Source organism: Galleria mellonella, unplaced genomic scaffold (assembly GCF_026898425.1).
Source record: "Galleria mellonella isolate WM207_F2 unplaced genomic scaffold, CSIRO_AGI_GalMel_v1 utg96, whole genome shotgun sequence".
NCBI lineage: Eukaryota > Metazoa > Arthropoda > Insecta > Lepidoptera > Pyralidae > Galleria > Galleria mellonella.
In genome coordinates, this window is record NW_026442179.1 from 3,906,930 (window position 1) to 3,922,485 (window position 15,556).

General features: G+C 34.8%; 2 protein-coding genes across 2 annotated transcripts in view; one reads left to right on the forward strand and one right to left on the reverse strand.

Annotated features, from left to right (window-relative positions):
• LOC113523427 (60S ribosomal protein L21) overlaps positions 1–15,556 on the reverse strand; it is a 112,266-nt gene that overhangs the window by 36,482 nt on the left and 60,228 nt on the right. The gene's annotated exons all lie outside the window — the stretch shown is intronic.
• LOC113523594 (uncharacterized) overlaps positions 1–15,556 on the forward strand; it is a 53,018-nt gene that overhangs the window by 19,935 nt on the left and 17,527 nt on the right. The window contains exons 6-7 of the mRNA XM_052902748.1: positions 391–573; positions 13,238–13,373. Of these exons, the coding sequence (XP_052758708.1) occupies positions 391–573; positions 13,238–13,373 (319 nt within the window). The remainder of the gene's footprint in view (positions 1–390; positions 574–13,237; positions 13,374–15,556) is intronic.

Below are 15,556 nucleotides of genomic sequence, written 5' to 3' on the forward strand. Positions count from 1 at the left end.
TACATGTAAATACACTAGTGGAAAAAATTAAGGGATAAAAATAAAACCTAAATATTTGGCGATTTTTCAAATAGCTGTATCTTAGATAAAAAATGGTCGTATTAGAATAAAAAAAGAAGCAATTTAAAGCTTGAAGTTTCACATTTTTGGATCTTAGAAAAAAAGTTCCAAGTAACACGTATCGCACAATCTGAATGAATATTATGAATATTACGCCAAAAATTTTGGCTATTTTTTTTTAATCGTTAATTTTTTTCGGTAGTGTATTTACATGGAAACAAATTTACGAAAAAGATGGGAACTCGAAATAAATATACAGTCGAGCACATAACTACCTTTTTTTAAATTTAAAAAGTATGTAGAGTTTACTGACAAGTGTTCCGTTTTTAGGTTCGTAACATGCACACCTAAGATGAGCAAGTCATTATGGAGCCTCAGCTGGAACCTGTTGCAACAACTGCACGGGTTCGTGTACTCGGCCCAGGACAAGTCGGAAGCCGCCGCCAAGATTTACTACAAGCTCACCATGGACTCCAAGAAGGAGACCAACGAGGGCTACCAGCTGGACAGAAGGTCAGTTCTATATATTTATGTTATCACATAGGTACTAATTGACCCGGCAAATCTTGTCTTACTACCGCCACCTACCGGGTACTTTTTTTTTCTTTTCTGGATAAAAACTATTCCATCTCTCAAGTTGAGGCAATTAGTACACACTTTTTTAAAATTTCATTAAAATCATTCGAGTGGTTTCGGCTATTAGCGTGTCTGAACATCGTGACCCAGGATTTTTATATATCAAAAATTTTAGATAGTGTCAGTAGTTTTATTCAAAAAGGAGATTATAAATTTGAGTATATCTTTTCGTTATCAATTGAACCAATTTTTATGATTCTTTTCGATGAAAGTGTATTCTTATTTGTCATGGAGATGGACCTAACTTTTTACACCAGTTAATCAAGATTAGTATATCTAAGTCACAACGACGAAGTCGCGGGTAAAAACTAGTGTTGTATAAAATAAAGTGCGTATGTATATATTTATTTATTTATTTATTCATTAGTACAAATATGTGTACATGGCGGACTTAATGCTAAAAGCATTCTCTCCCAGTCAACCATAGGGAAGTGTCAGAATACTCGAATGCGGTACTACTAATTATTGATATACATACATACTAAAATTACATATATAAACGAATAAATGTATATAAATAACAAATATACTTACACATATGTATATGACATATACTATATTATACACGAAATTGAGAATAATATAAAGTACTTACTGCTCGGATAAAAATAAAAAGTGAGCGTGAACGCTTTTTTTGAAAGACGGTTTAGTCGGTAGTCTCTTAATGGCATCAGGAAGCGCGTTCCAGAGTCGTGAAGAATGTAGGAGAAAAGAGTTTGAATATATACAGTTTTATTATGATAATTTATGCTATTATTTTTGCAAGCCAATAAAGAGATTATGCTAAAATCCTATATAAAAAGATATATAATATAATATATAAGCTCGAAAGATAAACTTGCACAATCTAACTCGGATTATTTTTAACGTTGTGTAAACCTTGACTTATAATAATATATGACTAAAATTTGTTGGTTAGTTGATTAAAATTATTTTGTTTAATTCTACGTGCGACTGCTAACACTCGAAGACTGACTACCAAAACTATTATCAGAAGTTCTGCAATCTTCCATATTAACTATCAGTCCCCGACCACTATTCAGTCCACACACGTTTTGCGACAAGTCTAATCAACTAACCAGCGATGTGGACTATCGCAACATAACTACTAGTTCAGTAAGATTAGTAAAATTTTCGTTAAAATATGGGGTTTTTGTAGTTTATTTCTAGAACTGTTGACCTGATAATGTCACTGCTCTAACCACCCTTTAAATAGAAACAGCTATTCAAATACAGCTGTTTAGTGACAGAAATACGACATTCTGCCTGCATATACATATTTTCATATAAACTCTCCCTCTGGTTAAACTACGATCTGCATATGTAATTGTTAAAAAAATTACAACTGACTTTAAAAAGACTTTTTTTGATGAGTGAAAATGGTATAGTACCCCCGCCTGCGCAATGGAATTCTCAGTCTCCGTTACTACTAATCCCTCCCCCCCCCCCCCGATGTATATCAGTTTTATCTGGAAGGATATAAAAGGATTGCGGAGTGAAGCAAAAACTTTATCAAAATCGGTCTACTAGATTGGTTTTTAAATTATAATAAATGTTTTTACCTTGATTGAAATGTTAATGAAAAAGAAATTTGCATATATCCTATCTGTTTTCTGTTGGGTGAAAATGGTATGGTAATCCTGTCTGTGCTAACGAGATACGCTGGCGGAGCACCAGTGAAGGGTGATTGATGAAAATGAAAACAGGCCGGTTAGCCCATCATGATGGATTCATCAGGAATTAACTGTGATAGTTTCCAAGGGGAATCGCGAGGAGTTCGACCTGGTTGGGTATATTACTAGCAATAGGATTCTCAATCTCCATTACTAACAATCCCTTTTCCCCCTATCGTATCTGTTGGAGTCCATATTATTTTATTGAAAGTTATTAATTATATTATCTTGGTATTTTCAACTTGTAATTACGATATTAATCCATTTAATATTCCTGTTACGTCTTCTAGGTTTTCGTAGCCAAAGTGATAATTTCATTATGTACGAAAATGATCTGTCTTCAAGGCCCTTACTTTGGTATTAGAAAGAGTCCGAAGACAAAGGACTCACCGAAAGCTTTCACAATGTCATAATTTGCATATTATTGTATGGTTGACAATCAACGTCTTTTTTTTTTTGCTTTTTATTTTTGTGTTTTTGCTAAATTTACTATTGTATCCTTTTCAAGGGAACAACTAACAGTATCTGTGGGTTTTTTCAAAAAAATCTCTTTGTAATTTCCATTCAGGTAGGATTTTTTCTAAAAAAATATTTAATCTGCATTTGAGCTGTTATTTTTTTGTGTTTTTATTTAATTTGCTGTTGTATGTAATATTTTGAAGGAGACAATTAAGAGTATCTACGGGTTTTTACGTCCCTCTTAAAACATCATCAATAGCCAAACTGCGGTTGCCAAGCCTGGCAACTACTAGCAAAATCTCCCTTATGGGGGAGGCTACTTTCAGCAGTGGAATAATCCGAGTTAACCACTATACAACAAAGGGCTTTTACAAAAAAACTCCTTGAAATTTCCATTTTCAGATAGGGTTGTATTTTTCTAAAAAAAAATCATCTACACTCGGGCTAATAGGCTATCATCTAGCGGTTATCATATGAATAATTATTTGATTAAATTGTTTGCTGAAAATTCGCGATCTTATCTTGTATGGGAGGGTTCCGGGTTCTGACACTGCCAATAAATGGCAAGATAAGAGTTTTAATAATACCTACATAGATAATCTGCAAACTTCGATAATATTATTAGGTATTGCGATTTGTTAATATTGTTTGCTAAATGTATGATGTTTCCTTGATTTATGGCTTTAATTTTCTACGTCTTTACACGTATTTCTCCTATTGAGAGAAGGATATAGCTTACTATTTCTCCGCGGGTCAGATGGTTTAGAATAGGGATGGTTTACAGGCCACAATATAATAATTTTTATAACAACGAAAAAAAACTTGGCAGTTACTATGTCACTTTTTGAGAACGTTTAATTTAGTAATATCTCGCAGGTTACGATGCCACTTTTTTGGGAATGTTCATATGCCAATATCTCAGCAGGTTACCGTGCCACTTTTTTTTTAAATACAATTCGATTGACCGTTATTATTTTTTGGATATATGCATATCGAGTACTGGCGTTATCTTGAAAATTATATACTTCATTTATATAATATTCAGTATTACAGTCATATCAGCATAGGCCTCACCCTCGGGGGTTTTGGCAGTAGTGGGCACACTTAGAAAACGAGTTGGTTTTTTTTTTCTTTTTTTTTTATACAACTTAGAATGGGAAACAAGCTGACGGCCCATCTGATGGAAAGTGGTAATCGTCGCCTATAGACATGGGTAGTACCATGGACATTACAGAGTATACTGTTTCGCCCACAATATCCCCGATGCGTTGCCATTCCTGAGGACTCAGATGTTATTCCTCTGTACCCTGTAAATTCACGTCATATCCCACCCTCCAAACAGAAACACAGCCATGCAAACATAACTGCTTCACGATTGAAACACGAATGGGACAGAGGTATCCACGCAAATGACTTTTGTACAAAGTCTCCCTCTAGTGGTCTTGGTATCCGTAGTTAAGCTTTGGTGATGTTTTAAGAGGATCGCTGTTGCCCATCCTTCAGTCATTAAATTCCATTAGTCGCGTCTTACGAAACCCACGGGAAAGGAAGGGGTGACTCCCATACCACCCTTGCCGAGTTTAGTATTCGGAAAGGGTCCTTAAACGACCAGATTCTATAAAGCAGTTAATTTAGTGCAATTATTAGCAAAACTCCTTCCTTTCCCGTGGGTGTCGTAAAAGGCGACTAAGGGAGGGCGAGGGATAGACAGCGGCGACCCTCTTAAAACATCTCCAAATCCTAACTCCGGTTGCCAATCCGCCTGCCAAGCGTAGCAATTACTGGCAAAACCTATCTAAGGCGAGGCTTATATTCAGCAGTGGACAGATAAAGGCTGGTATGATGATGATTAGCAAATTATGGCACGTCTATCACAAATGATCACATGCGAAGTACACATAATAATACGACCTATTCGTAGCTATAAGAGCGTATAAGAGCTAGTTGTGTGCCAGGACAAAACGAGCAGTTTTCTCTTGTTTTTGTAATTGAATGCCGATAAATGGACGCGGATGTTGTGTGTCTGTATTGTTTATTTTAGAAATTATCTAAGATTTATTACATCTATGGATATATTCTCATAAGACTGTGCTTGATGATAATAATACATGAATAGGTATGTTCGGCTGATTATTTTGACCTTACAACCGACTTCAAAAAGAAGGAAGTTCTCAATTTGGCTATAATTCCATCATTTTTAAACTGGAAAGGCCCCCTACCTTGCCTGGTCTATTCTGTACAGGGACCACACGGTACATTATACATATAAAACTTGTCTAATGCATAAAACCAATGTTACTTGGTAGATAGAAAGGTCGTTAAAGATACGAAATCGATTCTCGCGCAACTTTCACTACGCTTATAGCTATAACCGGTTGATTGGGATAGGTACTAATTCTGCATCGCATTTAATCGCTCATACAAAACTTGCTTAAGACTAAAATCAATTGTTTGTATAGATAAATGTGTTATTTGTTACGCAATTTTTTTTTATACAACTTAGAATGGCAAACAAGCTGACGGCCCACCTGATGGAAAGTGGTAACCGTCGCCTATAGACATGAGCAGTACCACGGACATAACAGAGTATACTGTTTCGCCCATGATGCCCCCCATGCGTTGCCATTTGTGAGGACTCAGGTGTTATTCCTCTGTACCCTGTAAATTCACGCCATATCCCACCCTTCAAACCGAAACAAACACAGCAATAAATGGAAGCTTCGATCATTAATTTGGATGGCTATTGTACAGGCATTTTCTTTTTATTTTATTTTATCATAATTTTTAAATCATGCAATCAATAAAAAAATTAAAAACATAGGAAATCAATGGTGTTGACTAGGTTGAGATTAGCCTTGCTAGATCAGATTGGTTTTAAATCGGTACATGAGGTCAAAAAATCGGGATTTTGGGTTGCAGATCGGGACAGTAAACAAAAAACAATGATGATGAACACACATCGATAAATGCCAAAAGTTTGGAGAAAAAGGATTGTTAGTAATGTAGATTGAGAATCCCATTGCTAGCAATATACCCAACCAGGTCGACCTTCTCGCGGTTCTCCCTAGAAACTATCATGGTTAATTCGTGATGAATTCATCATGGTGGGCTAACTGGCCTGTTTTCATTTTCGTCGATCACCCTTCACTGATGCCCCGCCAGCGTATACCGTTAGCGCAGGCGGGGTTACCATTCCATTTTCACCTATCAAAAAAAAAACATACAATACAAAGTAAATAAATAAATACTTGTGTACTCTGTGATGTCTATGATGCTAATTCATCTAGAATGTGTTTGCTTCCAATTTCAAATTGTATAAAAAAATGCATTGCTATTTTATGCAAATGTTGGTAAGACGATTGTACCTACCAACGCAGATGAGTCAGAAAAACTTATCTCTTTTTTTAAATTAACGAACCTGACTTATCGGTGTGTTGTTATTGGTAGATTACAAGAAGGTTGAAGCAGGTCGTGGTATAATTACTATGTGATTATCGGTCATAATCAACATGTTACGTCGTGAGATATGAAACTGGAATAACTGGTACCCGTAATCAGAATGTTACCCGACCCCGTAAAAAGGTTGTGTTTTTGCATATATCTTTACAGTACTAATACAATTATTGTTTTAATGCTTAATAATGGAATTGTATCCTCGCCTATACTATATGTATATCCTAGCGAGGCATCAGTAAGGAATAATAAGCGAAGATGAAAGCAGATCAGTTGGTCATTAGTGGCGAATTCAACAAGAGGGAGACTGTACAAAAGTCGTTTGCTTGGGTACCTCTGTCCCATTCGTGTTTTAACCGTGAAGCAGTTGTGTTTGCATGGCTGTATTTCGGTCTGAAGAGTGGGATATGGCGTAAATTTACTGGGTACAGAGAAATAACACCTGAGTCCTCAGGAATGGCAACGCATAGGGGGTATAATGGGCGAAACAGTATACTCTGTTATGTCCATGATACTGCTCATGTCTATAGGCGACGGCTACCACTTTCCATCAGGTGGGCCGTCAGCTTGTTTGACATTCTAAGTTGTAATAAAAAAAATTAACCACGATGATTTCCAGAGGGAATTGCGTGGAGGTCGACCTAATAGGGTATATTGATAGCAATGTAGAATAACTTCCCCATTACTAACAATCCCTTCCCCACCCCTTAGCAATGGGGTTGTTACACCCCGTCATTAACTATCCTTTTCCTTCCATACATTTACTGTTTACAGTAATGGTACATTGTGTTTCGGGCTGAAGGGTAAGGAAGCTAGCCAAGAATCTAAAAACTTATTTCTCAGTCTTATAATTTTGAAACTTTGTTATGTAGATTAATGAGTCGGTTCATGGGTGATGGTGGGGTTTGTATGAATGGTTCATACATTTATTTTCATCCTAATTCGATTCGATTAATATTCCTTTTTGCGAGTTTAGCGTTTACTGGCGTTTATATTTAGAGCTGTGTACGGATTCCGTTAATTCTTTTATATGTAAGAAAAAACGTGAGCTTATCTTAATCTTAAGATCTTATTTTTTTTAAACATGTGATACGAAAAAGCTATTTATTAAGGTATTAAGATTTTAATTTAAGCTTAAAAATTAATTTTAAAAATAAATATGGACATAACAGCGGTTCAGAATAGGCTTCCAACACATCTAGAATAATGTTTATACTTTGTCATTTGTAAAAAGTTCCAGTGATATTAAAGAATTAGTCATTCGACCTGGTCGATAAAGGTAATTCAAGATCAATGGGACGCGCCAATCGCTCGCACTTTATTTACCTTTCTCACTATCGCGACGGTATGCACAACACTCGTCTGCCACACGCGGCCACGTGCCATCAGTACTGACCTCCCCAATGCAATTGTAAAGTAAATAAATAAATGTCCGTTTGTTTTTATTAAAGACAGACTGTATAAAGTCGTATTAAAGTGTTGGTCTGACATATATTTCTTTCCAAATGATACTAGAATGTATAAATATTTCTTTACTCTGTTACGAAGTATATACATAGCTATTAATAATTTACACTAATAATTCACATATGCTTTATATACAAACCCTATAGACACTTTCTCCTTTCAAGTTCTCAAGGCTGGAAGAAATCCCTTTAAGGGATAAGTCCGCCTGTGTACATTTTTGCTATAACCTAATATCTATACTATAAGTGAAAATACAAAAGCATATAAATAAATAAAAATAAATATAATTGCTGGAAGAGATCGCTTTTAGTGATAAGGTCGCCCATTGTTTTTTTATTATGATTATTTCTTGTAATTGTTTATATTTATAATAAGTTTACTACTGTAATCTTTTGGAGTCAACAATAAAGAGTAACTATCTATCTATTCTAATCAAAATGGCTTACCTGTGGCTAGTATTCTGAGTAATACTATGCAAGCGCTGAAATGGCAGTGAAATTACTGAGTCTTTGATAGTGTTTATTGAAATGTATTCTTATCAAATTTTACTCATCGAAATTGAAGTGGAAACAAGCAGCTGTTAAATTATAGATAAACAGACAAAGGATGCAACATAATGCCCCCTTTACATGTTTACTTTAGCGGGAAATAGGCATAATTGTTTGATAAGCGAATTTATTTAATAAGGCTATTTATTCACGTGTCAACTGTCATTATATTCGTAGAACGAGTCATGCTTAGTTTTAACCGAGGCGTTGTGAGATATATCCACGGCTATTATTGGTTCAAATGGGAATTAACGTCTGTAGTTTTATGGAATGCAATTAGCTTTATTCTTGTATTATAAGAAGGTAGTGCTGCATTTTTTTTTAATGGATGACAATGGAATGGTAACCCCACCCGCGCTATCGGTATACACCGGCGGGGCACCAGTGAAGGATGATAGGTGAGGATGAAGCAGATCAGTTAGCCCATCGTGACGAATTCAACAAGAATTGTTCACGATGGTTTCCAGGGGAAACCACGTGGAGGTCGACCTAATAGGGCATATTGCTAGCAATGGGGCTGTCAAACTCCATTGCTAACAATCCCTTTCCCCCCCAGTAGTGCTGCATTTGCGTATGCGAAAAAAAGCTGTGAAAATACACAATTTCACATTGTTAATTTTCATTAAACTGTTTTTGCCCCCACATAATAAATTAGTAAAGGGACCTATCTCTATAAATGTGTGCGTAAAATAATACATGCGCAGTGCGTAAAAAATCGCTTAAAAATATAATATTTAATATGCGAACTTCCTCGCGATTTTCTTCTCGTATTTGTTTAATTTCATACATTATTCGCAAGTTACAGCAATCTGTAAAATAAATAGCCCTGTAAATTTGCGCAAACGCGGTTTGCACTATAACAACTAGATCAGTAAGTGATTTTAAATACCGTTATTAGTATTGGAGACAAAATCAGTATAAATAAATTAACAGCAATAAACCGTCGTCAGAGGTGAAAAAGGTCACTTCTCACAAAACTGACAACTGTTGAAATGCTCTCTGATGATGCAGACGTTGTTTCGCTACGGTAATAACTTGCCATCAGGTGAGCCGTATGCTTGTTTATCACCTACGTCGCTTATGCTATCAGGCGATGATAAAGCCTGACGTTGTCTAACTAGATCCGGGGTTGTATCGATAAGAAATGTACGTAGGATATTATAGTTTTTTCTAGTTATCTTAAGTAATTATTTTTAAACACATATTATAGGTAAATGATGGTATAATTGTATGTTATTATACCGACATCCGTTTCGTCTTGCGACAAAAAATTGTGACATACATCTTGATAACTAGGTAAATAGTACTGAAACAGTTTCATGTACTCGATATGCTTGATATATTTTTTTACTTAACTTAAAATGGCAAAAAAAAAGACGGCCCACCTGATGAAAAGTGGTAACCGTTGCCTATAGACATGAGCAGTACCATGGACATAACAGAGTATACTGTTTTGCCCATGATACCTCCCATGCGTTGCCATTCCTGAGGGCTCAGGTGTTATTCCTCTGTACCCTGTAAATTCACTGTCATATCCCATCTTCCAAACCGAGGGGAAAGGGTTTGTTAGTAATAGAGACTGAGCATCCCATTGCTAATAATATACCCAACCAGGTCGACCTCCACGGGGTTCTCCCCGGAAACTATCATGGTTAATTCCTGATGAATTCATCATGATGGGCTAACTGGCCTGTTTTCATTATCATCGATCACTCTACACTGGTGCCAGCGTATACCGTTAGCGCAGGAGGGGCTCCCACTCCATTCTCACCCATAAAAAAAATTGTTAAATAAAAAAAAATCAGTTGTAGAACGATTTGGAAAATACTTTTTTTTTTTATTTGACAGGATAAGCTTACAGATAGGTAGCATAGAAATTTTATCAAAATCTATTTAGTAGTTTAGTTTTTAAATCGAAATAACTGGTTTTGTCACAAATGAAGTCTGTTTTTTTTTTCTGGAACACAATTTTTGTTATTGTCAATTAAATAGTAGTCGGCCAGTCTTCTAATTAACCTATAAGGTCAAGAGTTATAATTTCATTCGTCCGTTACTACCATCTTATGTTAATTATAAAAGCTTACGTTATTCACAAAAACAAGTTGGGGAAATTATCGCATACTGTTTGATCTTGGCCATAAATCAGTTCCTTGATGTTCTATATCGTTATTTTTTTAATAATTATTATGTTCAGTGCTGTTCTATAATTTTTTTTCTCTCTCTTTTCATTTAAGAGTTTCCTCTTGTCGGTGCAACTAATTCATGCGTCTTCTTCCAGCCAGCTCTATCCCAGGCCATATCCTTGACATCCCTATACGACATCACACCTAGTGTTTCTTTTATCTGTACCATGTAGTTATTCCTCGGTCTTCCTCTCCTTCTTTTGCCCTCTACTTTTCCTTCCACTATGCTCTTAAAAAAATCTTTGTCGTTTATTTTTTTTTACTTGTCACATTTTTCTTTTTATCGAAGTAACAACGCATAAAGCAAACAAATTAGTTAGATTAAATTTCTTTTTTCTAATAACTAATTTGGAAATAAACATGCCAAGATTCTTTTACGAATGTGCCGAGTATAAAAACGCTGCAATGTTTTGTCAGATTTGTAATGTCACCTTTTTGTTATTTGATTAGAACTATTTTGTTTAATTCCACTAACATTAGATGTATGTGACTTATATATATATATATATATATATATATATATATATATATATATATATATATATATATATATATATATATATATATATATATATATATATATATATATATATATATATATATATATATATATATATATATAATATATATGTGTATATATATATATATATATATATATATTTTTTTTTTTTTTTTATATATGGCAAACAAGCTGACGGCCCACCTGATGGAAAGTGGTAACCGTCGCCTATAGACATGAGCAGTACCATGGACATAACAGAGTATACTGTTTCGCCCATGATACCCCCCATGCGTTGCCATTCCTGAGGACTCAGGTGTTATTCCTCTGTACCCAGTAAATTCACGCCATATCCCACCCTTCAAACCGAAACACAGCCATGCAAACACAACTGCTTCACGGTTGAAACACGAATGGGACAGAGGTACCCAAGCAATCGACTTTTGTACAAAGTCTATCATATAATATATGTATATTACTTTTTTATCTTATTCAACAATAAAATAAAATAGATTAATTATATAAATTGGGATTGATTAACTATTGCATGTATTTATATTTTACTTAAACATGTTTTTTTTTTTCTAAAAAAACTTTAACCTAATCATTTTTAGTTTCGAAATTCTGCATTTATCATGGCTCTCCGTATTCGTGTTCTTTTTTTATTTATTTAATTGTAATATTAGAATAATAAAATTTAGTAAAATCCTGTGTAATTGAAACGATTAATTTATTTAAATGTGAACAATGAATTCACTATAATTCTATTGACATCGGTTTCAATTCATTGACAGCTACTTGATTTACTTCGCTTATCATCGATATTATGACCTCCTTAGCGTTTGAACAACATGTTGTATTTACTTTAGAACAACAACTAAAGCAATAATATATTATTCTTTTGAAATGTCAATAAATGGTAATCAAATGTGTATAGTTTGAATTTCGTACCATAAAAATTTGTATGACATCGACAGGCGAATAATCCGGTCGATTAAGAAAATAATCTTTGTAAGAATTGCATTAAATTCACGAAGAGATCGCGTAACATTAGACATAAAAAATATGCTTGATTTAATAAAAGGATATTTTAAAAGACCAAAAGGTCTTTATTTTTGAATGTTTTGTATTGGGTGATAATGGTATGGTATCCCCGCCCGCGCTATCGGTATACGCTGGTGGGGCATCGTGACGAATTCCACTAAAATTAACCACGATGGTTTCCAGGGGGAACCGCTTGGAGATCGACCTGATAGGCAATGGGTCAATTAGACTCCGTTACTAACAATCTCTTACCCCCCAGTGTGATGGAGTAACAAACATTCATTACAAACTTTCACATATATATATTAATTAATAGGATCTAATTACAATATCTAAGTGTACCAACCGTGCAGGCACCACGAACTCCGGCTTACAGATAAGAACAAAAGTGCGCAGTACTGACGTCATTGTTTATAACTAATATTTTATTGCCGATAACGTTTTCTCCCAGGGTGAGTAACCCCGGCCGCGGTAATTAGTTGAACACTCAATTCCCCTGTTCACGTTATGTTTGCCCAACGTTTCCTGTTCATAGCAATTAGAACGGAAAATACAAGTGGTTACGATGCAAAATCAATTAGGCAATTGTAATTTGCAGATTTTATATGCTGTATTATCATATTATGGACTAGTTTTTAACCGCGGTTTCGTCCGAGATGTTTCACTTTTGCATTTGTAATATAGATATTAATAATATTATCAGTTCGTACATTATAAATCGCTAAGGTCATTTGATTTATTTAATGTAAAATGTTGAAAAATGCCCAATAAAAAGTGAAACATAAAAATATTATAGAATGACATTCTAACGATACATTTGAACTTTTCTATAACAAAATCACTGTAATAAATGTTTAAATTGTATGAAATTGACATAAGCTAGTTATTTTCAATAGTTATGTCAACCATTTTTCAATTACATGTTTTTGTATATATATATATATATAAAATATGCTAGCTACCAGTTAATTTCAATAGCTTATATAGCAACAGTGCGTCAATTTTATACATTTTAACTTTTCTACTATGAATATCGTTAACGTTCCTGTTAACGGTAGTAGAATAGTAACATAGTAGAAAAGTAATAAATTTATTTTCCTTAGATGAAGATATTAATTTTTATTCACTAAATTGTTGCGTATCGGATTCTCCTATCCTTTCTTGTTGGTAAATAGGTTTGCAAAAATATCTAATTATCCATATTTTACATTTCAGACGGGCCAGCCAGCTCCGTGTGACGTACAGCGACCGGCCCGCGCAGGACGACTCTGAGACGTTCGACCATATCCTCAACGTGACGTCGCAAAATGACGCCCTTTTGGCATACTACTATCTGGACAGCGATTACAAGGTTATTATTATAATCTGTCATTTATTATATTATTAGTTTACCGGGCAAACGTTGTTTTACCCCTAACGCCATCTACCGGGTCAATTTGTTAAGGTTAAAGTGTTCTATCCCTCTAGTTGGAGCAAACGATGATGTATTTACAAAATTTCATTAAAATCGGTGGTTTCGGAAAAAGAGTATGGATTTACATTTATCAGAGGGGTACTATGCAAATGTCCTCTGCTGGCATGTCTCTCTCTCTTGTTTTTTTTTTTTTTGTTTTTTTTTTTTCACAGCTATTCAAATTGCCATAAATATTATAATATCGTTTGTCCTCGTTGTAATGTTTTAGATTACAATAAATAACTTGCACCCTGCACTATTGTTACCATCAATAAGACAGTTGTAGCCGACTATGTCGCGAGTGCATACCACACTTGACTTGACCCTCACTATCTGCCGCCAATCGCAAAACAAGTGCTTACGCACGCATCGTGTGATCACTCCCACACACGCACCGTCGTGTGGCTCTCAATGTTATCGGGAACGATATTTTAAACGTCTCTCGTAGTTCGCGTCGTTTCAGCAAATAATTGGTTACTTTTCAATGGTCTTCAAAATAGGTGGAGATTCTTGTACGCACAACAGCCCAAATGAGAGGCTAAGCGCGGAAAATAGAGTCCAATTTACATTTACAAGGAGGAGATTTGTTACTTCAGATCTCCTGTCATTTATTAATCGATTTGGAAAATTATTTTTTTAATTGAAAGAATATACTTTCCGATTGATCGAATAGAAATTTCATCAAAATAAGATTCAATTCATGGTCGCAGTCGTATCACAGCCACTCATGATTAAGGATCACGAATTGATCCCGAAACTAGTGAGTTTTCTCGATGTAATTATTACACGTAAGTTGAACCGGTAGTTTTTACTTTACAATACTTTAAGAATAAAATAAAATCCGTTGATTAGTTTGGTTTTTGAATGAAAAAACTAGTTTTGCCACAAATTGAGTGTTTTTTTTTTTCTACAATATTTATTATTTTTAATAACAACTCACAGTTCACCTGATACATTCCCAAAGAGGGTTGACGTCAGGCAGGCGGCTTGTCGTAAAACTATAAGCTGAATCTTTTTGTAATATGGATAAAAAACATATTACACCAACCCCAAATAAATAGGGATTATGATAGGAAGATGATGGTGGTTCACCTGATAGAGAGTGGCAACTATCCCCTTTATGCATGTACAGCAAAGAATACTCTGTGAAGCCGATAATTTTCCTCTTACTGAGAATTAAGGAACACTACCCATTGTTATCTCTCATACCCATATTGTTTTATACATATTTATCGAAATTGGAAACCTGCAGAAGGAGATAATTTATCCGTCGAGAAAATATCCTTCGTTTACGCTTCATTAGACAGTAATCCTTCGTTATTTTAACATCAAGGCTCTCGTTTTCGAACGAACAATTCATTAAAGGATGTCTGCTGTCTATTTTTTCCTACCTAATTATACTTTTTTTTTATGCAACTTAGAATCGCAAACAATCTGACGGCCCACCTGATGGAAAGTGGTAACCGTCGCCTATAGACATGAGCAGTACCATGAACATAATACCCCTATGAATTACCATTCCTAAAGACTCACGTGTTATTCCTCTGTACCCTGTAAATTCACTGCCATATTCCACCTTTTAAACCGAAACATAGCTATGCAAATACAACTGCTTCAAGGTAGAAACATGAATGGAACAGAGGTGCCCTGGATCTGATCGGATGAATCTGGAACTGTACATGAGCACTTATTATTGAAAATGTTTCTCGACTGTACCTTTGATCGCGATGATGTGTTTAGGCTTATCTGATAAAAGCATTACTATCCATGGGCAAATCCCTCTTATATAAAGATAATAACATACTTAATTCAATATTAACAATGCCTCTATCGGTGTTTATGTCTTTATCGTGTCTCTTATAATTTTAATCTATTTTTGTTTATCTGGATATCTACTTCATGTCCTTTACACGTGGTAACGTTTTGTATGACTAATCAGAATCTAATCGACTGGCTATAAACGATTTCAAATGATAGAATTGTCAGTCATGCTTCGAGAAAAACGGGTTAACTTTTTCATATAATTATGTGTGATAAATAGTTATAATTCCTTCATAACTTCTATATTTATTTTGTGTTAT